Raw genomic sequence first — 24,178 nt, forward strand, 5'->3', positions numbered from 1 at the left:
CCCAAAACAGGCTTCAGGATTCTCCACGTTACCGTTCTTTTGTTTTTATCCACTCATTTCACTTTCACTTTCTATTTATTTTTTTTAAAATAATTTATTTAAATACTCTAATTAATTAATTAATCAATCATATCAACTTTCACAAAAAAGAAATTAAAGCTCTCATAAGTAATGATGGAAATAAAAAGAGGGTTCAAGAGTGCCATCATTTCCACGCAATAATTTTCATCATTTGCTTTTTTAAATCAATTAATTTAATTTTTCTAATTACTCTTAACCTTACTTTATTAAGGCATTTATTTTTAAATTAAACTGAAATATTCATCTAATTAACGCCAAAAATTCTTGAGGTTCACAAGAAACAACGAAAAAGACGAACCACCCAACCAACCAACACAAACTAAAACTGGTTTCACCAGCTGAACCGAACCGGACCGGACCTCAAAAACCCATTTTTCCAATTTTTTCTTTTATGGCGAGCACATCTTGATTTTTACATGTGTCGATATTTACAGATTTATGGATTTTTTTTTTCCTCAGATGAATCTCAGCCGTTGATTGGAATCTTACATGACGGAACAAGCGTTGGGATTCTCATCGCTGAACATCTGCGGCTGATTCTGTTGCATGTGGTGAGGGAAGTGGTGGTCCATTGGAACGACGTCGTATCTATGGTCTGTGTAGCCATGGTTAGCGTAACCATAGTTGGGGGTATAGTAACTCGGGTTTGCTTCCATTGAGTAGCTATGGTGGTACTGCATCGGCGCCTCGTAGTATAGTGGTTGGTAAGGATATCCGCCGTAATACTCTAACTTGTTCATTACATCTACCGGCTTCGCATCGCCACCCTCGACGGCTGCGGGCGGTGGTGCAGGTTTCGATTCCACCGCCTCTTTTTTTTCACCACCGCCTTCCTTTTTCTCACCACCGCCTTCCTTTTCCTTTTTCTCACCACCGCCACCAGCTTCTTCCTTCTTCTCACCACCACCAGCTTCAACGGCGACGGGGACAGCAACCACGGCGGCAGGTGCAGGGGATTCTTCTTTTTTCTTTTCACCGGCGGGTTCTTCCTTCTTGGGTGGGATAATCTCCACGTTTCTTTTGAGTTTGTCTTTGAGATACGGCTCGAGTTGCTTCACATCCATTGTTCCTTTCACGGTGACCAAATCCTTGGCTCCGTCCAAAGCCACCGATTGAACCCCTGTTCAATTACAAGATACAAAACCTCAATTTAATTTGATTTGATTTGGGAATCTGTTTTAGTGAGCTAAAATTATGATATTTTAGAGCTTACCATTGATTTTCAAGATGATTTTGCGGATTTTTTGTATGCATCCTTCACAATGCAGCCGGATTTTCAAAACGACAGTGCTCTGTTTCAATGAATGAAAAACAGAGCATGAACAGTGATTGAGAGATGAATTAAGAAACAAGAGAACTAAAACATGGGTATCATGGGAGTTGTTCTTATTACGTTAATTATGAACAGTGATTGATACTCACCTCCTTGGGTTTTTCTTCAGGGGCTTTCTTCTCTTCCGGCTTCTTCTCATCGGCCTTCTTCTCCGCCGGGGCGGCGACAGCGCCGCCGTCTTTTTTCGGCTGAGGGGAAATAATCTCCACTTTCTTCTTGGTTTTAAGCTCCAATTTCTCTTTCACCGCAACGACATCCATTTTCCCAATCACAGTTAACTTATTCGCCGCACAATCCGTCTTAACACTCTCCACATCTGACTTACAAATTCAATACACACAATTAAAAAAATATAAGAATTATACAAATAAAAGGAATAATTTGGATTGAGATTCCAAAAAGCTTCCGATTCCGAAATCTAGACTTCACCTTTGACATGTCGGACAGCTCGTTTAATCTTCTTTGCACACCCTTCGCAATGCATGTCGATTTTGTATATGGCGGTGATAGCTCCGCCGTCTTCTTTCTTCGCTCCATCCTCCGCGACTGCCGGAACCGCCGCCGGAGCTGGAGCTGGAGCTGGAGCTACAGCTGCCGCCGATTTCTTCTCAACTTCATTTTTAGCTGCTGCAACTACTTCTTCCACCTTTTGCTGCAGAACCCACGAAAAGAATTCATCAGAAGAAATAAATTTTGGAATTACAATTTGAAAAATTCAAAATAAAAAATTAGACATCGAGAGAGATCGAGAGAGAGAGAGAGAGAGAATCCGACCTCTCCCATTTCTTTTTGTTTTTCTTTTCCTCTTTTGATTCGCTGATTGGGAGTAAAATGGTGGGGAGGATTTGGAATATATAGAACTGGGATTTGAATGGCAATGTATATATGTATGTATGATGGTAATGCATGGCATAATGATGATATGGTCAGGATGGAGGGGCGTTGGCCTTGCCGTCCGATTGAATGCCTTTTCTCAATCATATCGGATGTATCTGTATCCAATCAGCTGGTTTTAAGTGGATGCCACATGGGCAGGTGAAATGCCCACAATACCCCTTCCCACCATTTTTTTTTATATTATTAATTTATTTATTTTTTGAAATTTTAGATAGAAAATAAAAAAAATAACTGTAATATTGAATTACCGGTAATATCCTGTTCAAACAAGCTTTCTTTATTATCCATTCAGTTTGGTAAAAGAAAAAACGATGGGCGGTCCGGTAAATTGGGCTACATTTTGTAGAAACGGTTTTTAATATTTAACTATTTTCCTATTTAAATATTTAATTTATTTTATCTTACTTCATCTTTTCACTTTCTTTTAATTTATTTTAATCGTGCGTTGTTTTTTTATTCGCCGTTGGAATAATTTAATAACATAATAATATATTCAAACTAAATTTAAAAATATTTTTATTATTTCAATCGCTTTAACATTACTTTTCATAATTTAATCATTTAATACCATATATATATATATATATATAGTTTAAATATTAAAAAATATTTTACTTTTTCAAAAATTGTACTTTCATAAATATTTCAAATAAATCTCTGAATTTAAATCCTTTAAATTTTATAATTGAAATTAGACTTGAAACTACACAATCCAATTTTTTATTATAATATTTAACCTAATTTTTATTTAAAATTTTAAATAATTTGAGTATATATATATATATATATATATATATATATATATATATTTATAAAAGTAATTGTGTTTGGAAGAAGGTCGATTTCCATGCCATTTTTGAGATAATGCTATTTTTTTGTTAATATACGTAGGAGAAACGTCTCGTTTTTGCTCTCTCTATTTTAGTTCTCTTTTTGCTTTATAAGATATTTTTATAAATTTTGACATATTTTATTTTTCGTGCTAAACGTGATGTGTGATGATTTACTACTTATGTGGGCATGAATTTAAAAGATTAAGATCCGTTTAATATTTTAACCAAATTGATACATGAATATATATTAATTATAATTTAATGTTTGAGTAAAAAGTTAAAATAGATATTTTAAAATTGAAACCATTAATTCTCCTAATAAAGAGGGAGGCAATGAATTTGAACATTCTAGATTCTGTGGCTGCGACGGCAGCGGAGGGGGCGGTCCTGAAAAAGAAATGTATTTTATGGGACAAAGGCAAAGGCGCGAATTGAGATGGCGTTTATCAGGGGAGGGAAGCGGTGGTTCATGTTGAGGAGTGAATGAGGATAACGTGTCAACATCTGAATGAGCTGTGACGAAACGTAGCCCACTAGCGGAGTGAGTTTGACAACCATTCTTCAATTTTTGTCCTGTCTTCGGGTCGGGTGGGGGACCGGGCTCATTATTGTTTGGACAAAGTTTGGAACCTTATTACTATTTCAATTTTATTTTATTTTATTTTATTTATTAATTTCCTTCCACCACAAAACTCCTATCAAAATCCAACCAAATTTAAAAAATATGTAGCAATAAAAAAAAATTAAATAGTTATCTAATAAAATCTTAAATAAACGAGTATTTTTACAAACTCTAAATTAAATTACCTTATATAATTTATAAATACATTAGATTAAAAAACATTGATGTAGAGATTAATAATTTGTTTAATATATATATATATATATATATATATTAGAACTTTATTGTTCAATCACGCTATTGCTGTTATGTAGGACAAAGTTAGACATGTGAACTATGTACTTGAAAGATGGTACAAGTCGAGCGGTGGAAAAAGGTAAACAAAAAGATTTTGTTTTTTTACGTTTGGTTGGTATGGTAAACTTATAAATATTATTCCTATCGTTCAAATTTTAAAAAGCAAAGAATAAAAATAAAAATAAAAAATTTTTAATTTTTCATAATAATCTTTAAAATAAGTTAGGATTAGGTTGGACGGTAATTTTACATGTTAGAAGTCGACCAACAAAAAAAAAATAATCATGAAAAAAATTAAAATATGTATATTTAAACCTTACCTCTCTAAATAAGTTATTTTTAAAAATATTTTATGGATATTTATATGAGATATAAAAATATGAACGAATATTTTAATGATTGAAGGCTAATAAAATAAAAATTGATGAGTAGGCAAAGTAAAAAAAAAGTAAAAATTACCCATGGTAAAAAGCTGATGGAATAAGATATTTTTAATCACTACATTTTGTTACCCCTTTGTATTCACCTAACAATCCACTTTTCAATTAATCAAATGATTACTTGATTGGTTGTATCATGATTTGAAACAAATAATTAAATAATTTCAAATAAAGCGACACATTATTATTATTCTTAGTGTAAAAATTTCGAGGATTAAAATTTGAAAATGTCAACCTGTTAAAATAAAAAAATAAATGTTTTGAAATTTTAGAATTTAGAATTAATATTTTAAAATTTTCATTTTAGGCTATAAATTTATAAATTTATAAATTTATAATTTAATACATACATCCAAACTAAACAACGTGGGCTTACTAACAAAACCATAGCCCACGGGCTTGTGATACCAAAGAAAGCCCAAGCCCAAATCCAAGCCGAGAGCTGTTTCAGTAGTTAACTGACTCCTTTCCAATGAAATTAAAAAAAAAAAAAAATTGGTATTCCATTCCACGTGTTTGTCAAATGTTCAATCAAGTAATGAAATTGTGTGAATCTAAATAAGGAAAAATTCAGTTTTTATCTAACAATCTTCTCTTAAAACCTGTGGTATATCTATCTTATTTTGTTTGAACTCCGATTTGAGTCCTATGACTCGGTGTCCCTTGCTACATGTCCTCCAGACTCCACGTCTTGTTCGACCACCTCTTCTTCGAGTTGGCACGCCGCTAGTCTAGGTGGTTCACCTCTTCCTAATAGGTCTTCCATCCTTCAGTACCTGGCCGAGAGGTTGACTGGTTGCTCTATCTACAACTCTAGGATGTAAAGGCGGTTTGCCGTGCACCAAACTTGCGTGAGCAACTGTCGTCGATCATCGCGGATCCTAAGTAGCTCGCGCTTGATGGAAATGTGGCAGCCGACCTTATCGAGTTGACCTAAGCTCACAATATTAGCCTTGAGCCTCGGGATGAAGTAGGCGCCGGTCAGCTTGTGATGCTTGCCTCCCTTGTGGACGAACAAGATGGTGTCGTGCCCTTCGATCTCGACGACAGAGCCGTCGCCGAATTTCACCGTCCCCCGAATCCCCGAGTCAAGCTCAGAGAACACAGACTTGGCCCCGGTCATATGGTTTGTTGCCCCCGTGTCGAGGACCCATCGCCGGTGCTCTTGCTGCTCGCCTCTTTCATCGATGTGAGCGAACACTCGCTCCTCCTTCAGTTGAATTGGCTCCCCAGTCGGTGCCTTTGTTATACACAATTAGAGCTCTTCCTCGGGTTCGACACTCACCGGAGCAGTTATGTCGTCGTCGATTACCTCTGTGGATTTCGGGAGCCCTTCCTCACCTCCTCGGATTAAGCCACATGAGCCTTCTCGGTCGTCTCCTTGTTTCTAAGCTTGCTCCAGCAGTTCTTGCTCAGGTGACCTCTCTTCCCACAGTACGAGCACTGGATTGGCCTGTCATTAGTCGACTCCTTCTTTTGATCCGCCTCTTTCCCGCGCATGCGCCCGCGAGATTTCTTCTTACCGCCTCTACGGCTGGAGGGCCCATTGCTCTCACCAGGGTCGTCTACTCCTCACTGATGTTGCCTCCTTGTCAACAGCTGAAGCAACATTTTTCTTCCACTGCTCGACGTTACGCAGTCTTCTGGTCACCTCTTCCACCGTTAAGTCGTTAACATCGAGCAATGTCTCAATTGAAATCGCGACTTGCTCGAGATGATCGGGGACGCCATTCCTCCTCAATGAGGAGTAGATGACCCTCCTTGTCGACAGCTGAAGCGGTATTTTTCTTCCGCTGCTCGACGTTACGCAGTCTTCCGGTCACCTCTTCCACCGTTAAATCGTTCACGTCGAGCAATGTCTCAATTGAAATCGCGACTTGCTCGAGATGATCGGGGACGACCTGCAACATCTTCTTCACAATTTCTGTCTCGCTGATGCTGCCACCGAGAGTGGTGATGCTGTTGGCGAGCCCCGTGATTCGCATTGAAAAATCATCGACAGATTCGCCGTCCTTAAAGCGGATCTTCGAGAGCTCCTTCCGCAGCTGCTAGATGTTGGATTCCCGCGCTCGCTGTACACCGACCCGACGGGATTTAATTCCCTCCCAGGCCGATTGCACGGTGCGTTTGGTGGAGAGATACGCTAGCATCTCTGGGGGCACAGACCGTAATACGACGGCGAACGCCAGCCGATCCTCCCTGTACTCGATCGTTTCTCCATCCTCCGGCTCGACAGAGTGCCATAACCCTTGCGCCTGTAGGTTGACGCCCATCAACAAGGCTCACTCGTTGTAGTTAGACCTTGTCAACATTGGGTACTGAGCGATGGCGGTCGTTGTCTCCCTGATCACTCGCTCAACGACAACTCGACGCTCGTCATCATGGCGTCGGCCTCTTCGTGGCGGTGATGGAGATGTCGACACTTGGCGGCGGAGTGGAGGAGTGAGTGAGCCTCTCCGAAATGGTATACCACCGATGGCTTCAACTTAACTCTGATACCACTTGTTGTTTTTCGATAATCAGTCCTTTTATTTTCGGTGAGAGAAAATCGTTGACGGAAAGTTGTTGGAAGAAAATAAAAGGCGTCAAATAGCAAAGAGAGAGAATTGATGAATGCTTAAAATCAGGTGTATCAAATCTTCTGAACACATTTACCTTTTTAAATATAACTTATTGGCCGTAGAGTGACCAACTAAACTTGTGGCACTCCCTACAAAATTGTCATCTAAAATTTAGTATTTCATTCGGTGTTTGTCAAATGGTGAAAAAGAGATATTCAATCAATTAATGAAATCGCGTGTTTGTCAAATGGTAAAATAGAGATATTTAATCAATTAATGAAATCATATGGATCTAAAAAGAAAAACTAAGGTTTTATCTTAGAGAGGAGGCAGCGCCATTAAAAGCCAATTGGTGAACAATCAAGTTTGATCGGAGATTTGACTGGTTTTTTTATTTTGGCCCAAAAACTAGAAGTGATCCTCTTCTTCCCAGATCAAGAAGGTAAGCCGTCGTCATCATATTCCATTTTCTGTGTTTATGTCTGATCATCTTTCGTTTCTTTCATTCCTCTCTGATTAATCGATTCCTTCCGGTAACTATCTTGTCTTGCATGCACGACGTTGCTGTACCATGCCAAATTTATAATTATTCTGTTTCCACGTGAATTTCTCTTTACGAGTATGGGACAAATGGTGTGCTTATTGCTTGTCTTGCGTTGAAGTTGTTTTCATCTTTTTGAATGCATATGAGGCGTTTGTTAAAATGTTTGATTCTCATGGTTTGAAAAGATCTTGGGTTTCTGCTATGCACTAGATTCTCGTTGAATGGTTTCTGGTGATTTTTTTTTTGCGAGTAGAAGGCCTATATAAGAAGGGGGAGAAAAGTTTAAGAAGATAATACACTTAATATACTTACTGGATAGAAAATGCCAGACAAATCCCAAAAGAATAGTAAGGGTATAAGGGATTTTGTTTTTCCTTTTTCTTTCTTGTCAATTGCTATGGTTCCATTTCCTAGCTCTCTCTGTCCTCATCCTCTCTAGTTTTTGCTGAGGAAGTTGAACCTGAAGTCATGCCAATGACTTGGCTGTGTGTGAATCTTTGTAATTGTACCATCCGGGCGTAACACCCATCAGGATAATTTTTCAACAAATGTGAGTGCGATCCCTGCTCTGAAACTTTACCATCATCAATTACTGCAATGACATGGGCATTCCTGATAGTTGATAGTCGATGAGCAACTACAATTGTTGTTTTTCCTGAACAAGCTCGGTCGAGCGCCTCCTGGACGGACCGCTCAGACTCAGCATCAAGTGCACTTGTTGCCTCATCTAGTAGCATAAGCTCTGCCTTCCTGACCAGAGCACGAGCAATTGCAATTCTTTGTTTCTGTCCACCCGATAGTTGAACTCCCCTCTCGCCAACAAAAGTTTGATATCCTTCTGGCAATGCAGATATGAACTTGTGGGCATTTGCCAAAGTAGCGGCTTCAATGATCTCAGCTTCAGAGGCTGATTCGTGGCCATAAGCTATATTATCATATATGGAAGCAGCAAATAAGCATGGCTCCTGAGGGACCATGGCAATGTGCTTTCTCAAAGACTTGAGGTTGAACTTACGAATATCCTTTCCATCAATCATAACTCGTCCTGAAGTTGGCTCATAGAATCTTTGGACTAGTGCAATAACAGAGCTCTTGCCACACCCGCTTGGGCCAACAAGAGCAAGAGTCTTACCTGCTCGGGCACGCAAACTAAGATCTCTAAAGACAGGGATATCAGGGCGAGTTGGGTAGGAAAAGTCAACATGTTTAAATTCAACTTCTCCACGAAGTTTATCTGGGACTGGAGTGGCATCTGGATCATCGGGTTCAATTTCAGTTTTGCGGTCAAGAAGTGCAAAGACGGATCGCATGGCTCGACCACCCTTAATAAAGTCAGGAGCTAGAGTGAGTGTTTCAGCTGCGCCATTTGCAGAAACCATAAGGACCATGAAAACACGGATTGCCTTCGAAAAATCAGAGAGCCCATGCTTTACAAGCCATGAGGCATACCAAAGACCAAGAGCATAGGAAGCGTAAAGAGAGAACTGAGCAACGCCAAAGCCGCTGCCAGCAATCTGTCCCTTCCAAAAGCAGCGGCGTAGTGGGATCTCGAGGTTGGTTGAGAAAAGTCTGACAATCTTTTCCTCAGAATTGAATGCAGCAACTGTCCTTACATTGGCTATGGCTTCCCCTGCTAGTTGTGTGGCCTTGGCATGGTTAGCCTCAAGGTCTCCTGAAAAACCAGTCATGAACATTTTCTGTAGAACAGTGGCCGCAACGACCACGGGGAAGACGGCTACAAGGACAAGAGATAGGCGCCACTGCAAAACGAACCCAGCTGTGCATGCAACTAGCATGAGTGACGTGTTCTGTACAATCACAGAAATCCTGTCTCCAATAGCTGATCTAACGTTGTTAGCATCAAGGGCCAGCCTAGCAGCAATTTTTGCACTTTCATTTTCTTCCTGATCAAACCATGCCATTTCATTTTTCAGTACTGCTGTCAGCATCTTTTCTCTTACACGTTTGGTGAGGTTCTCTCCCACAATATCCCAGAAGAAATGCTGTATTGTATTGAAGAGAAGAGCAGCTGACGAAAGTCCGATTAATAAGTAGCAGTACTTAATAATTTCTCTGCTCATGAAAGCATGGTCTGGGTTGTAGTAGACACTGAGAACAGCACTTAGAACATATGCAAAGAAGGCGCTTAGAAACCCACAGACAACAGAACCAACAGAACCAAGTAATGCATAAAGCCATTCGGGTGAATTCATTTTCACAAGACGCCAGAAGGAACTGGCTTGCTCCTTAAAGGCCAGTTTTTCAAGCCTGTAATTGGGAAGTGAAGAATCCAGAGAAAGACTAAAATCAGATGTGGAAAAGTCAGATAACCGACGTGAATAAGGCGATCGTCCATAGGAAGAATTCCGTGCAATGATTGGGGAACTCACTGAGTTCCTGGCACTTGAAGCCCTAAAAAATCATAGTCCATGCTAGTTAGACAAGTTATTGAGAGAAGATTCAAAAAGGAGAAATCGAATATATTTTTATAGCTACCTTGCACTACTCTTTCTGGCATTATTGAGAGCAGTTTCATGTGCCATCTCCTGCATCCGGATAAGCTTGGCGTATACACCATTCTCTCCTTTGGCAATGAGCTCGTCATGTGTTCCAATTTCAGAAACACTTCCCTGTTGGATTACAGCCACAAGGTCAGCCTTACGAATGGTAGAGAGCCGATGGGCAATAAGAAGAGTTGTCCGCCCGATCATAAAACGATCAAGAGCCTCCTGTACAAGCTTTTCTGACTCAGAATCCAATGCACTAGTAGCCTCGTCTAAGAGTAGGATCGCAGGGTTTTTCAGCATTGCCCTTGCTATTGCAATCCTCTGCTTCTGCCCTCCAGAAAGCTGCAGTCCTCTTTCCCCTACCTACCAACCATAAACTTTCTACTTCAAACCTCAGGATTCTGATTCATAATGATTCATTCTTCTATCAAAACTAGATTAGACGTTCAGTATCTTATACGAGTAAAGTTGTTTCGAAGCGTCTTTTTCCACCACATGATGCAGAATAATTCTCTAGTCATTCTATCAACAGGTGAGCAAATAGTGATTTTTTAGTATCTTTGATAATACGGTAAATGTAAAGCATAGATACGTAGATTCGGGTCAAGAGCTTGTGCAAGTTGCAGGTAACAAATAATCTAAAAGTTCTCTGTGTTAGCTCGCAGTTACAAATTAGATTAAGAACATTTCTGTTTTTTATCAGAGTTTTATTATAATAATCCACACAAGTTTTGTGGCTCAAGAAATCATTAACCCCTCTGATTCCTACTCTTTCAATATCTTTGAAACCCATCATCTTCATGTCATCATTATTTCTTGTATAGCATGCTAATGTCAATAGCACCTTTTTCCTTGGAATGTTGAAGATCAATAACAGAAAACTATATATAAATGTATAAATAATTTTACATAGATGTCAGCATCGACTATTTTCTATTCCATCTGCATACCCATATGCTTGATATGTCCCTCCCTTTAGTTTATTTGGTTCTCGTTTGTCAGAGCAGACAAGTTAAAAACCTATTTATTTCTGCACATGCATTGTTGACCAAGCATGTTATCCTGTTTCCATGGTTTGTAGGACCAAAACATTTCTCCTCACTTGCACCAAAAAAGAGTCGGTTTAACCTTGTTAAAAGCAATAAAATGTTCCATTTTGCTATTCAAAATAGGTATAAGAAAGATTATATGTAAATTATCACACATATATCTTAGTTAGATCAATATATATATATAGACCTTTACCCTTCAGAAAAATAGAATCAAGTTTCTTTTGCTCCATTATCAGTAACATTTGTCATTGTAAGCCAATGGAAGGTGATTAAGAGTGTCATGTTTTAACACATGGTTTTGAGATGATATCTAACCTGGGTGTCATAGCCTTCAGGAAGTTTGATAATGAATGAATGAGCATTGGCGACTCGAGCAGCTTCCTCCACCTCAACTTGGTCTGCATCAGGTCTGCCCAAGAGAATATTCTCCTTGATGGTGGTGGCAAAAAGTGCAGGTTCTTGGCTCACCAGTCCTATCTGTTGCCTTAACCATCTCAGCTTCAAAGTTTTTATGTCACGCCCATCTAGTAAAACTTCTCCTGCACATTCAGTCCAGAAGGAACTTTTCAAGTCCGGAAACGTAAATTTCAAGAATGACTGCAAACCAAAACCAATGCGTTAATCATTTTAAAAGTGGAAACAGATCGTGACATTCACCTGAAATGGGGTCATAGAATCTTTCAATTAGGGAGATGACGGTGCTCTTGCCCGAGCCGCTGCTACCGACCAGAGCTATAGTTTTTCCGGCAGGGACAGTTAGAGAGAAGTTGTTCAGGATTCTTACATCTGGCCTTGATGGGTATGAGAAATCCACATTCTTCAGTTCAACCAGTCCTGAAACTGACTCTAATTCCAAACCAGATTCGTTGTTGCTGTTTAGAGTGGGCTTGTGATCGATTATACGATAGATTTTGGCAGCTGCAACTCTAGCCTTTGCGAACGAACTCATGCTCGGAGCAGATTGTCCCAATGCCCTGTCAAAGCAAAGCGATCATTCAGCCAAAAATTGGAGGTTTCAAGATGAAACCCGAGATGGTGGTGGCTACTTACAGTCCGCCAATCATCACGGCAAACATAGTGGCTATGGCCAGACCGCCATTGGTGGCGTGGTGTCTGACGAGATAACCTCCGTACCAGAGCAGAAGAGCGTAACAGCAGAAAACAACAAAATAAGTGGCGCCCAATCCCATACCCTTGGAGAATCCAGTCTTGTAACCTATCTTTTGAGAAATCTTCAACGCGGAGGAGTATCTCTGCAACGCTCTTGATTCGCCCACGAACTCCAAAACAACTCGGATTTGAACTATTGTCTGTATGTTACGTCAAGAGTTGACGGTACCCAAATGAGTGAAGATGCAAAAATCTTTAGAAAACCACCAAGTGCTGCAAAGTATGCCCCTTACCTGTTCGACGATATTTCCAGCCTCTGAAAGAGCTTCCTGGGACTTGGCAGAGAGCTTGGCTATTGTGGTGGTGTAGATGCCGCCGATTACGGCAATCAAAGGAACCACCGCAAGAGTTACCAACGCCAATTGCCACACAGCAGTGAAACCCACAACGAATCCGGACACAAATGTTGCCATATAGTGTATGAAGTTGCCCAGCTGCAAAGTCCATTCATTTACATCAATTAGGCGGGTAAAAGGGGGTTTTTCAAACAGAGAGATTACTGAAAACAGGGCTGGTTTCTTTACCTTCTCACTAATGGCGTCTTGGACCATCACTGCATCAGTGTTGATGGCGAAAATGACGTCAGATGTTCGCACCTCTGTATCAAAATACTGAATGTCTTGGTCCAGTGCGGCTTCTAGGTACTTGATCCTCATCTTTGTGGACTGCCGCTCGCCGGTCCACATCCAACACGAAATCTCTGCAACCGGTTTCACTTAGAATCACATATGAATGGGAATGAAAACCCCAGAGAAGCTAATGGAAATTCTGAGTACCTGCCCAGGATGACGCCCATATCGCAGCTCCAACCACGAGGAAGTAAAATGCGTACTGAAAATAGAAAGGTTTCAGTTTCTCAGCTTTTGTTTAGATTATTATCAACATAAACACTTGGATTGTGTTTTGAGTTACAGTTCTACTTTACCTTCAAAACCTCCTGCATCATTTTATCCACATCATTGGCGTAAGACCCAAAAGAGTTAACAAGATCAGCGAAGAAACGGAGAAACAGAGGCAAAGAACAACCGTGGACAAGGGCTCCGACCGACCCAATTGCCATCAAAACGTAATCCAACCCATCGGCGAATCTGAAAAGCTCCCCAAACCCAACGGAAGTGACGGCTTCAGGTTTCTCCCCACTGGTGCCACCGCCGTTTTCCTTCTTGGAATCAGTTGAAGATTCCATTTCTCCGTTTGTGGGTCTGCCAATTCCGTGTTCAGCCTCCTCCTCTTTGGGGCTGAGGTCTTCGGGGTCTGTGTGTTTCGGTGTTGGGGGTGATGGTTTAGGAGGAAGAGGATCAGAAGAGAGGAGCTCAAGGCCTTGCATTTCGGACCATTTCCACTTCTCAGTCGTCTTTATCTCCTCAGACTGTTGTGACATTGGCGAAATTCCTGGGTTTATGAACAAAATCTCCCCCTTCTTTACCTCATAATAACTTCTTCTCTTTACTTTTGCTGCTACATTTGGTGGTGATTTTTTTTTTTTTTTTTTGTTCTTCTCCTCTTTTAACTCTCTCAGTTGTGTTGGCTCTAGTTCTTGCTGTTCTTATTGAATGGAAGTGTCGTGAAAGAGAGAGGCAAATAGTGGCTGTGGCTGTGGCTGTGGGCGTTTTTACAGTCAGATTGGGTTTCCAATTGTTCCCACTTTGCTTGTTCCGTAAAAAACACAGAAAGTGACGCATGTTAGAGGAGGGAGTCCCGGAGTGAGAAAGAAAAAAGAAAAAAGAAAAGGATTTATTATTATTATTATTCTGATTTGTTTTAGCAGAACATATTCAAAGTAGGAAAATACCCCACCATCCCTTTAATTTAATCCCAATACCAAAAATCATTGCTTTAGTCATTGTCGTCTCAAAACCTTATAATTGTTCTTGTTTTGTAATTTACTTATATTCTCACTGATTTCCATATCTCATTTATCATTTGTTTTCAGCCTAATCTAATCATATCATCAACTTGGAAAAAGGTCCTTATGAACTGAACAAACCACAACGGACGGGCGGCCCAGGTACAATTTCTTTTCAATAAAATGCAAATTTGGATTTCAACGGTCATAAATGAAAACTTTTTAAACTATGAAGTTGGGGGTTTGGAAAACGAATAGAATGCGAAGGGTGTGAAACGTTGAAAAAAATATAGGACATAAATTACCTAACCCCTGTTGTCTCCTTGGAATAATGAAGAAATTGGATGATTTTAGAATCCCTATATATTTAATCCAAAGTCATCCATAAAACATGGTAAAAAATGAAAGACTAAAATAATAGTAATAATAAAGAACAATAAGAGCACAAGGCTTCCAGTGTTTGAATATTTATTTTTGCAGGTTTGAAGGTTGACTGCAGAAAAACCGAAGCTTAGTTTGAAAATCTGATGCCGTATACACATTGACTATGTTATTTTTGTCAGAAGAAGAAGAAGAAATAAAAGGTTCCCTTCTTATCCTCTATGTCTTGTCTGTTTGAATGCCTTATTATTAAAGTATTGTCTTGGGAAAGGAGGTCTCATTATTCATAACTGAACCTTATACTCAAATCAAAAACTCTCGTGATATAGTTGAAATCTGTTTGCAATTACGGATCTCCATAATGTTATGATATTGTACATTTTGAACATAAACTCTTGGTTTCTCCCTGTAACTTTGCTTTTGGTTTCTCTCTGTAATAGCTCAAGCCTTCGATAACATATATTGTCCTTTTTAGGTTTTTGACTTCCCTCGTAGTTTTAAAATGCGTCTATTAGGGAAAGATTTCTACCCCTTATAAAAAGGAAGGTTTTGGTCCCACACTCTTAAATATCAATGAAGATACTGTTATTTACTTATAAACTCATAATCCTTCTCTTGTCTCACTCCCAAAAAGTAGGTGGAAGATTGTTTGGGAGTGAATAGCAATAAAAGGTAGGTGAGTTTTTTTTTGTTTGGGGGAAAACTATGGCCATAAACTAAACTGGTAGCCAATCAAGTATCCACTACGGGTAATTATACTACATCTGAAATGATAACACATTGATAAGAATCTAGAACAGAGTTATAGAGGGAAGGGGTTATTAAATTCCGAAATCTGGGGTTTTGAAGCCTAAAGTTGGAGGAATTTATGAAACTAAACAGCTTTTCCACCACAGAGAGAGAGAGAGAGGGGGAGATCCAAGGCATGTGGGTATACGGGAAAGAATAACAGACTTAAAAGCTTTTAAAAATAAAGAGAAAAAGAAAGTTCAAAAGTGAAAGGATTCGAGGGAAATGTCAGAAAACTGGAAAAACATTAATAAAAAAGAAGTAAAGCGTAATGACAGGGAATTGTTGGATTTGTTTATGAATTCAAACAAGGCAAGCAACCCTCTTAATTCTCTTGCTGTGTTTGGGTTGTGAAGAGAAACAGAAGTGATGATCAATCAGAGTTGTACGGTCACGATGATGCCAACCACTCACTTTTTGTTCAATAACAGAGATGAGAGATGAGGAGGGAGGTGGAGATTCCTGGGCAAAAAGGTGAAAATTAAAAGAGAATGTTAAGTGTGGGCGTTAATTTCTCAGTTGGCGTGAAACAGTGACTTTTTTTTTGGTTTAGAGTTTAGGTTTATAACCCTTTTATCTATTCAAATCACGACCCACCTTACAAATTTTCAGCTCAATCAACTTAGTTCTCACCAAGTTGGTTGTTGAATATAGAAGAATGGTGCAGTTGTAGGGCATTTTTTAAGGCAGGTGACAACCAGGGGGAACAAATAATATGGTTACGCATATATTTTTAGGTCCCTCAAACGGGATTATTGTATGTATGAAAAAATAAAGTTTTATGGTCTCGTGTTAGATGAACACAACTCTCTACAATGGTATGATATTGTCCACTTTGAGCATAAGTTTTCATGGCTATGCTTTGAGCTTTCCTAGAATGCCTCGTACCAATGGAGAGAGTATTCCTTGATTATAAACTCATGATCATTCCCTAAATGGATGTGAGGCTTTCATCATCCAACACCTCCCCTCGAACAAAGTACGTCTCCCCTTAATTCTTTTGGAGTTTTTACTACGCCTTCAAGGAGGGTTGACTCCTTTTCTCTTGGAGTCATTTGGTCGGGCTTTGCTTTGGGTTTCTCCAAAAGGTCTCATACGAATGGAGAGAGCATTCTTTGATTATAAACTCATGATCATTCCCTAAATTAGTCGATGTGGGACTTTCCTCATCCAACATCCCGTGCTGTACCANNNNCCCCCCCCCCCCCCTTCTATCTCATTCACATAACAAATAGGTCAAAATTGTGTCTTCCCTTTGAGTTATACAGTGTGGCTTGGTTCCATTTGAAGTCTCAAAGTTCCCTTGGCTTTAAGGGCTCTCTCTCAGTGGCATGGCATGTGCATTACAGATTGGAATCATTTTAAACAATCTTAATCTCTACTAAGGATACATAACCTTCATTATTCGTTTATGAAAAAGGGTTTCTTTTGGTGACTTTCAGACATGATTTCAGGAATTCAGTAACTTAGGTTACACTCTTTCATGCTTAATTACACTGGAGCCATGAATGAGAAATTAGAGACCAAACTCTTTTCGGGTTTTATGATTCCTTTCAAAATTTAGTACCCTACAGTTAGCATATATTGTGTTTTTTAGGTCTTTCTAGCCTATCCACATTCTTATAAGGAATATTTTATTTCTCTTTCTAACGGATAGACGTGGGAGGTTGAATCTGAAATTAATATTAAAAATTGATTCTTCTTTTTTTGTGTCATATTTCAATATAATACAAAGAAGGGTGAGATGGCAAATGCCCCAAAGCATAACCTCATTATTACCAACTCATTATGATCAATTTGTCAGCACTCAGAAACTTTTTTTTTTATTTTTTATTTTTTATTTTTTATAAATATATTTTCAAACCCTCATTTATTTATTTTTCTTTTCATTCAATAATTTGTTGGCTTGTCCTTTTCTTGTTTTCAAAAAAGCCCCTAAAATCCCATATAATTTCTTTTATTAACCCCTTAGCTAGCTAGCTAGCTCTTGTGGTGGAAATCCTACCAAAAAGATTTTTTTTTTTTTTTTTTTTTATCTCTTTATAATTTTTTTTTTAAAAAAACTATCTTATTATTATTTTTATATAAAGAGAAATATTTCCACACACAAACTGATAAGAGGGGAAAAATTAAAAGTTTCTCGTCTTAGTTGGTTTCCACAATCTTCTCTTTTTGGATATATATTTTTTTTTTTAATTATTGCAAAAATTTAGTTAATAAAAAGCATTATTAATAAGCAAGAACAGTGTGTAAGGCACATGCATTATGCATCTTAGTCTACCTTTTCAAGTCTTTATTTATGGACCTAAGTGGATGTCATTTTAAGCTTACACTTTGGAAACCCTTATATGCATATACCACTCACTCCATTCTTCTTATTCTATTGACATAGTTTCAACCAAAATAATTCGCATAATGCTCTCACCTTCCTCAACAAATTCATCATTATTTATATTCGAATTCCATAAAGACTATACCTTTATTTATGGGTTTCAGTTCTTTTCTAAAACCGTTTTGAACTAGTTATAACCTTTGATTCAAAAGTCACAAGTTTAACAAATTTGTCTTAGTTAGAAATCATCTACTTTCACCGTAAGCTCTCGGGACTTTATTTTAGGTTTTTTCCAAAAGACCTCGTGCTCCCTAAATTAGCCAATGTGGAACTCTCTGAGAGATTATTCATGACTTATTACACAAACCAAAATAATGGAAAATATGAAAGAAGACGATGATCCAAGGAGTATAGTGGAGATATGAAATGGGTATTATAATGAGTTTGATGGAAAAGTGAGGTTTTTAGTGGACAAATGACAAAAGGATTTGTGTGGGTTACTTTTCAAAAAAATGATGGAAGATTATGTGTTCCTTAGTGGGAGTGATCGTATTCATAGAATCATACAAATACACTTTGATTATGATATTGTGAAAGCAAGGGAATCCAGGAAACCCTAGTTTTATAGTACGGTTGAAGAGTAAAAGACAACACAGTTGGGTTTCTGTTTTTCTGGGTTATGTTTCACGACATGCAACAACTCCTTCCATGTCTTTGTTTTTGTTTCTTTTTGTTTGTTAAACAAATTTTTTTCTACTTCTACTCTTGTTTGCCTTAGCTTTGTCATTTTAGAGCTCCAACAATTCCTTTTCCACAAGAAATTATCAATACCCACAACTAAAAATTGAATCTTTTTGTAATGGGAGTGTTATTCCATGGCTGGAAATACTATATATGAAAGGTTGGATGATGAAAGTTCCACATCAACTGGCTAATTTAGGGAATAATCATGGGTTTATAAACAAAGAATACTCTCCCCATTGATATGAGGCCTTTTGGGAAATCTCAAAGCAATATCATACCATTGTGGAGAGTCGTATTCGTCTAACATTAAAGAAAAAATCCAGATGGTATTATCGAAGGGGACCAAACAAAATGAAGGATTATGTAATTTTAGAGCTTCTTTCCTTTCAATTTAGGACTACTTTAGATATTGGTTTGGCCTCAGAGGAATCATTCAACATGTCATATCTTAAAGCTCTAAGTTTGAGGTCCCAAAGAAAAAAAAGGGGTTTTAAGAGAGACTTAGAAAATACACTTTGTATTCCACCTGAACATCATCAAAGTCTAGGGATAAAGGTTGAATTAGCCTTGGAATTTTGTGCTTATTGGTCAAAGGAATTCATATTTAATTATGTTTTAACAATATGATTAGAACTGTGAATTGAAGAGAGATTAAGGAGAATAAAGATGTTTGACCACATTAAGAAGAATAAAGATGGAGATTTGGCTCCTTAATTTCGTATGCAAATTGCATATCCATTGCTTGCTATATCCACCACCCACTTACCAACCTTCACTACTTCCAACATTATTTGATAATATATCCAACAAAATCATATCAAGTTCAAAACATTTTACATCACAGTCAACATCAGGTGATAGATAATACTTGACTATATTAATATATTCAATGATTTGAGAGATTAAGGTTTGAGTATTGTTTGATAAGAACATAACCCATCTAATCAACTATTTCAATTCGTAAAGGTTTAGAGGAAAAGATATTTATTTGACCACGAAAATGTGTGAAACGAACCAACAATCGAAAACAAAAGAAAGTTTTTTTTTTTTTTTGTTCAATTATAACGTGAAAGTGGAAAATTTGAACCTTTGATGATCGAGAATGTATACCTTAGCCAGATTTAATATATATATATATATATATATATAAAAGCTGAAAAGATTAGGCCAGAGGTAGCAGCACTTGTGATTATGAAATGGGCAGAGAAAGAGAGTGCATGTGCAAAGCCTAAATAATTGAAGTTAACAGAAGATGATGGCACATAGCATCTTGTGTGTCAAAATCTTCCGAACAGAGGGATAGTGAAAGGAGGAGAAAGAGTGTAACCAACGCCAAATTTTACAACACTATGGGACCCCTTTTAGAACACCAAATTTTGAATGGTTACATCAGTAATGGGTTAAATTTTTGGGCTGCTAAGATGGAAAAACATGGTAATCCAACCAAAGTCAATTCTTTTTTTTGTGGTAAAAGTAAGAGTGACAGAAAAAGTGGTGTGTAAATGAGTGGTGGTGTTTGTGAAAGCAGCAGCAACATTCCCCCAAAGTTAATGCTCACAGTTGGGTATCATCTCTTACTCATCTTCACACTCCATTTTAAATCATACACTTCTCCGTTTCCTTTGGCTTTTATTGGTTCTGAAATGATTCTCTTTTTGCCAAAAGTAAAGCTGTTATTTATTCTGATCCATGTAAATTGGTGTTGCATTGTTCATGTGTTCATCAAGCTGTAAATACATTTCTTTGCTAACTGTATCAGAATAACTTGCGTTCTTTCTATTCAACATTTTGACGTCTACATCTTGGCGCGGACTTGTGCTATGAGCTCCCTTCTCAGAAGCTTTCCCGAAGCCGACTTCGGAATGCTACTCGTGAAGGTTACTGTTTTTAATCTCTTGAATGGTGCAACCTGCAAAGGGAAAGAGCTGATCATTTTCAAGAATTCCTTTGTCAAAATGATGGTTCCCACTTTTTGCGTAGGGAATCAATGTTTAAGTTTGCATTTTTCCACATCTTTTGCCTTCTTGGGTTCATGCAGCAGGCCCATAAAAGGCGGCCTCTTAGTAAAGGCTTGCTGCTGCCTCTAAGTAACACCTACCTAAAGGTTAGCATGTTTGAACTTTCAAGGGAGCTTAATAAGAAAAGGCACCGCGAACGCAATTCGTGGGTGGGGCTATGTCATCACTAGTAGATATCGTTCTCTTTAGGCTTTCCCTCAAGGTTTTTAAAACACGTTTACTAGAGAGAAATTTCCACACCCTTATAAAGAATGCTTCGTTCTCCTCTCCAACCGACAAAAAGTCTCTTTATGGTTCTTGTTTGAGGGTTTGCAAAATATTACCTGACCCGCGATAAAACTTTTAACATCTTCTTCATTTATTGAGCTACTAGGTGAACGAACAACAAATGCAATAGGGACCTCACCGGCTTTATCATCAGGATATCTGCAGGTGGAAATTCATGGCAGAGGTTAACAAGAAAGTATGAAATAGAAAGGAAAATCCACTATGAACGTCCACATAACGATGGCACTATAGATGCTACTGTATACAACTTACGGGATCACAATGGCATCTATTATTTGAGGATGGGAAAGTAGCAGTGCTTCAAGCTCCGCTGGTGCAACCTAATATGCAGACAAGAAAGTTACAAAAAAATTGATATCAATCAACAACGAATGCAGCTAGAGTTGATACTTCCCAGCAGAGGAGACAATGCAGACATAGCATTAGAAGACATACTTGCTGGAGCCAAGCATATGATTAGTACATCTTATAATCATATTCTTTTAACTGAGAAGAACTTAGCATAGCAGTTTCTTTTGATTTAAGGGAAGTTAACTTCTGATATAATGGTTTGTGAGATTCCACGTCGATTGGAGAAGAGAATGAAGCATTCTTTATAAATAAGGGTATAGAAACCTCTCCTTAGCAAACACGTTTTAAAAGAAAGACCTAAAGAAGACATATCTGCTAGTGATGAGTTTGGACCGGTAAAAGTCATAGTAAAAGGAAATGAAGCACTCCCAAATGGAAAAGCTGATGTTTGTTGATGTATAAAAAAGAACCTGAAAACCATAACACTTGATGAGTTCTTTGATTCTGTCCACAACAAACAATTCTCCTTCTTCATTAAAATATCCGATATCTCCAGTATGAACCCATCCTTGATCGTCTATGGTTTGGCTGGTGGCTTTCTGATTGTTGAAATATCCTGAAATGTTCAAGCAAACATTTTGCCAATCAGATTGGGACATGAAAATGGAAAAGCTTGAAATGGGTCCGAACTTGATTAAACTGACAACAAATCATCAAAGAAACGAGATTGGCATCTTTAAAGCAGGGAGAAATTTCAATTCTTTTAGCAGATCCAATCAAACAAGTTCAAGAAAGTAACCTAATGGAATGAAGATCTAGTAAATATTGTCTGTTATGGCTCCGTTTTCACACTCTTATGAAGTATGTTTCGTTCTCCTCCCCATGATGTAGGATCTCACAAATTTACTCTTAGAAAAGGGACAAAAGTAGACAATATTTGTTAGCTGTGAGCGTGGGTTTGAGCTGTTACAAATGGTATTAGAGTCAGACACCGAGTGATGTGCCAGCAAGAAGATTGAGCGATATGCCAACAAGGACACTGGGCCCGAAGGGGGTGGATCATGAGATCCCAAATTAGTTGGGGGAGAATGAAGCATTCTTTATAAAGGTGTGGAAACCTCTCCCTAGCATACGCATTTTAAAACCGTGAGACTGGTGACGATACGTATCATGTACGGGCCAAAACGGACAATATTTGCTAGCGATGAACTTGGACGGTTACCGAAGAGAGGGATTGGACGAAGGTATAACCCTGGTTTGCTGTTTGATACACCCTTCAGTATAGTTAGTATGGATGAGCACTGTTCATCAGATCAAAACTATGTTCAAATCATTTCAAGAATATCCAAAGAGAGATCCACCTTTCATCATATTTGGTCCTCGCACGCATATCTCCCCTGTTTCACCGGGTGGAAGACGTTTCTGCGTTTCTGTACTCAAAATTTGGGCCTCAATTCCTGAAACAAGGAATCCAGTTGACCCTGATAGTCTAGATTCGACCCCTAAATTCTCCATTGAAATAACTCCACAAGTTTCTGTCATACCATACCCCTGTACACCATAGATTGCTACCCAAATCAACACAACATCATATAACATTTCCTGTAACAGCCAAATGAGAGTGCAAAATGGAGGAGTTGATAAGGAAGTGTTCAAAACCTGCGTGATCTTGGTCTGAGGTAAAACCTTAGAACATTCTTCCATCACATCCTTCCCAAGAGGCGCCGCCCCAGATAAAATCTGCTTCAACGACGACAAGTCATACCTCTTCACCACACTTTGCTTCGCCATGGCTATAATTACAGGCGGAACAAGATAAAGATGAGTGATTCTATACTTCATCACCACCCCCAAAGCCTTTTCCAGCTCAAACTTCGCCATTGAAACGACGGTGTTTCCTCTTTGAAGCTGCGAGTAAAGAATTACAGAGAGACCAAATACATGGAACATTGGGAGGAAGCATAAGAACACGTTTCTAGGATCACCAAGAAGGTCCTGATCATGGGTCACCATTAACGACGTCGTTATGAAGTTTCTATGAGTCAGAATCACTCCCTTGTTAATCCCCGTCGTCCCAGATGAATACAATAGTGCCGCCACATCGCTCTGCCCCACTTCACTCACAGGCAAATCGGACACGTCGCCGGAGTTTTTAATCAAATCGGAGTAAACCCAGATATTGGGGCGGGAGGATTTCGAAGAAATTTTAGAACCCAGGATTATAGAAGGCAAGTTGAGTTTACCGATTACGTCCCAGAGTTCTGGAATGGTGATTACGAGCTTGGGGTTGCAGCTCGCGACTTGCTTTGATATTTCCGCGAAGGTGTAAGCAGGGTTACAAGTGGTGGCGATGGCTCCAATGGCAACAATGGCGAAGAAACAAACAGGGAAATGGATGGAATTAGGCGCGAATATGAGAACCACATCGCCTTTCCGAATCCCGAGGTGGATAAACGCATGGGCCAACTTGGAGACTTGGATTTGAAGCTGACGGAAAGTTAGGGATTCGCCGGAATCCGCGTCGGCGAGAGCGAGGCTGTGAAGGAAAGAGGAGGAGTTTCGAAAGAGAAACGAAAGAATGGAGATAGTGGGGTCGGTCGGAAAGTGGATTGGGGGGCGTGGGGAAGTGTAAATCTGGGATTGGGGATTGAAAGATTTGGCCATCGCGATCGCCATAGCCAAAATGGGGTTGAAGAAAAACGATGGATTTCGAATCGGGATGGTTTGATCGTTTGTTTAGAGGTAGCTTGAGTTTTGACTTTTCCGGTGAAGACGAACAGATGAGAAGATAATGTTGAAATTGACAGAATTGATTACTAAATGAAATGGGTAGAGTTTCTCCCCAACACGGCTCGATTCAAACTTATATGGAAAATTCGTATGCTACGATGAACCCAGATTTGATATCATAAACAGAGACTTAATATCATGAACAGAGACTTGATATCATGAACATACTCATTAACGATGATAATTTGCTAATTTTATGCCTTCATAAGTTAATTTCATGGCATTTCAATGAATATTAGACCTTTATTTCCATCTTAGATTTGGAATATTTACTCAACGAATTCTTGAACTTCCTGACAGAAAATTGAATATTCATAATTGATAAATGTTGAGTCTTCTTCCTTGAAATAATGCTAATTAAT

The 24,178-nt window shown here is 38.7% G+C and overlaps 4 protein-coding genes and 1 long non-coding RNA gene across 5 annotated transcripts; 1 reads left to right on the plus strand and 4 right to left on the minus strand.

The window, feature by feature from the left end:
- Positions 1-307: 307 nt before the first annotated feature.
- LOC111481639 (heavy metal-associated isoprenylated plant protein 5-like) lies at positions 308-2,348 on the minus strand. The gene is made up of 5 exons (XM_023127178.1): positions 2,189-2,348; positions 1,844-2,066; positions 1,504-1,730; positions 1,295-1,373; positions 308-1,201 (listed from the first exon to the last, which is right to left on the minus strand). The coding sequence occupies exons 1-5, from the start codon at positions 2,195-2,197 to the stop codon at positions 567-569; spliced, it is 1,173 nt and encodes a 390-aa protein (XP_022982946.1). The 5' UTR covers positions 2,198-2,348; the 3' UTR covers positions 308-566.
- Positions 2,349-5,308: 2,960 nt separating this feature from the next.
- Positions 5,309-6,488, minus strand: LOC111481973. The gene is made up of 2 exons (XM_023127598.1): positions 6,327-6,488; positions 5,309-5,743 (listed from the first exon to the last, which is right to left on the minus strand). The coding sequence occupies exons 1-2, from the start codon at positions 6,486-6,488 to the stop codon at positions 5,309-5,311; spliced, it is 597 nt and encodes a 198-aa protein (XP_022983366.1).
- A 1,401-nt stretch (positions 6,489-7,889) lies between these two features.
- LOC111481559 (ABC transporter B family member 1-like) lies at positions 7,890-13,920 on the minus strand. Its single transcript, XM_023127042.1, has 9 exons — positions 13,263-13,920; positions 13,114-13,168; positions 12,862-13,037; positions 12,571-12,771; positions 12,218-12,477; positions 11,825-12,141; positions 11,483-11,706; positions 10,105-10,478; positions 7,890-10,020 (listed from the first exon to the last, which is right to left on the minus strand). The coding sequence occupies exons 1-9, from the start codon at positions 13,716-13,718 to the stop codon at positions 8,019-8,021; spliced, it is 4,065 nt and encodes a 1,354-aa protein (XP_022982810.1). The 5' UTR covers positions 13,719-13,920; the 3' UTR covers positions 7,890-8,018.
- Positions 13,921-14,070: 150 nt separating this feature from the next.
- On the plus strand, positions 14,071-20,908 carry LOC111481821. Its single transcript, XR_002718099.1, has 3 exons — positions 14,071-14,345; positions 14,664-14,767; positions 20,821-20,908. It is a non-coding gene; the product is annotated as an uncharacterized LOC111481821 (long non-coding RNA).
- LOC111481607 (4-coumarate--CoA ligase-like 7) lies at positions 20,046-23,898 on the minus strand. Its single transcript, XM_023127133.1, has 6 exons — positions 22,686-23,898; positions 22,388-22,577; positions 21,497-21,642; positions 20,988-21,055; positions 20,771-20,873; positions 20,046-20,338 (listed from the first exon to the last, which is right to left on the minus strand). Exons 1-6 carry the CDS (start codon positions 23,700-23,702, stop codon positions 20,225-20,227), a joined length of 1,638 nt encoding a protein of 545 aa, XP_022982901.1. The 5' UTR covers positions 23,703-23,898; the 3' UTR covers positions 20,046-20,224.
- Between the last annotated feature and the right edge of the window lie 280 nt (positions 23,899-24,178).

Source organism: Cucurbita maxima, unplaced genomic scaffold (assembly GCF_002738345.1).
Source record: "Cucurbita maxima cultivar Rimu unplaced genomic scaffold, Cmax_1.0 Cma_Scf00007, whole genome shotgun sequence".
In the NCBI taxonomy this organism is placed as follows: Eukaryota; Viridiplantae; Streptophyta; class Magnoliopsida; order Cucurbitales; family Cucurbitaceae; genus Cucurbita; species Cucurbita maxima.

Bases quoted from the DNA above. Each gene is read 5' to 3' on its own strand.
- LOC111481607 (XM_023127133.1), bottom strand. From the start codon at position 23,702: ATGGCGATCGCGATGGCCAAATCTTTCAATCCCCAATCCCAGATTTAC. The intron at 22,578-22,685 runs GTTTTGAACACT...TATGGTGTACAG, and splicing joins CTCAGACCAAGATCACGCAG to GGGTATGGTATGACAGAAAC. The intron at 20,339-20,770 runs GTAATATTTTGC...TTCCCTTTGCAG, and splicing joins AAAGTTTTATCGCGGGTCAG to GTTGCACCATTCAAGAGATT.
- LOC111481973 (XM_023127598.1), bottom strand. From the start codon at position 6,488: ATGCGAATCACGGGGCTCGCCAACAGCATCACCACTCTCGGTGGCAGC. The intron at 5,744-6,326 runs GTGACCGGAAGA...TGTATAACAAAG, and splicing joins ACGATTTAACGGTGGAAGAG to GCACCGACTGGGGAGCCAAT.
- LOC111481559 (XM_023127042.1), bottom strand. From the start codon at position 13,718: ATGTCACAACAGTCTGAGGAGATAAAGACGACTGAGAAGTGGAAATGG. The intron at 12,772-12,861 runs GTAAAGAAACCA...TGGACTTTGCAG, and splicing joins AAGACGCCATTAGTGAGAAG to CTGGGCAACTTCATACACTA. The intron at 10,479-11,482 runs GTTAGATATCAT...TATGGTTGGTAG, and splicing joins CTGAAGGCTATGACACCCAG to GTAGGGGAAAGAGGACTGCA.
- LOC111481639 (XM_023127178.1), bottom strand. The intron at 1,731-1,843 runs GTGAAGTCTAGA...TTTGTAAGTCAG, and splicing joins AGCTGTCCGACATGTCAAAG to ATGTGGAGAGTGTTAAGACG. The intron at 1,374-1,503 runs GTGAGTATCAAT...TCATTGAAACAG, and splicing joins CTGAAGAAAAACCCAAGGAG to AGCACTGTCGTTTTGAAAAT.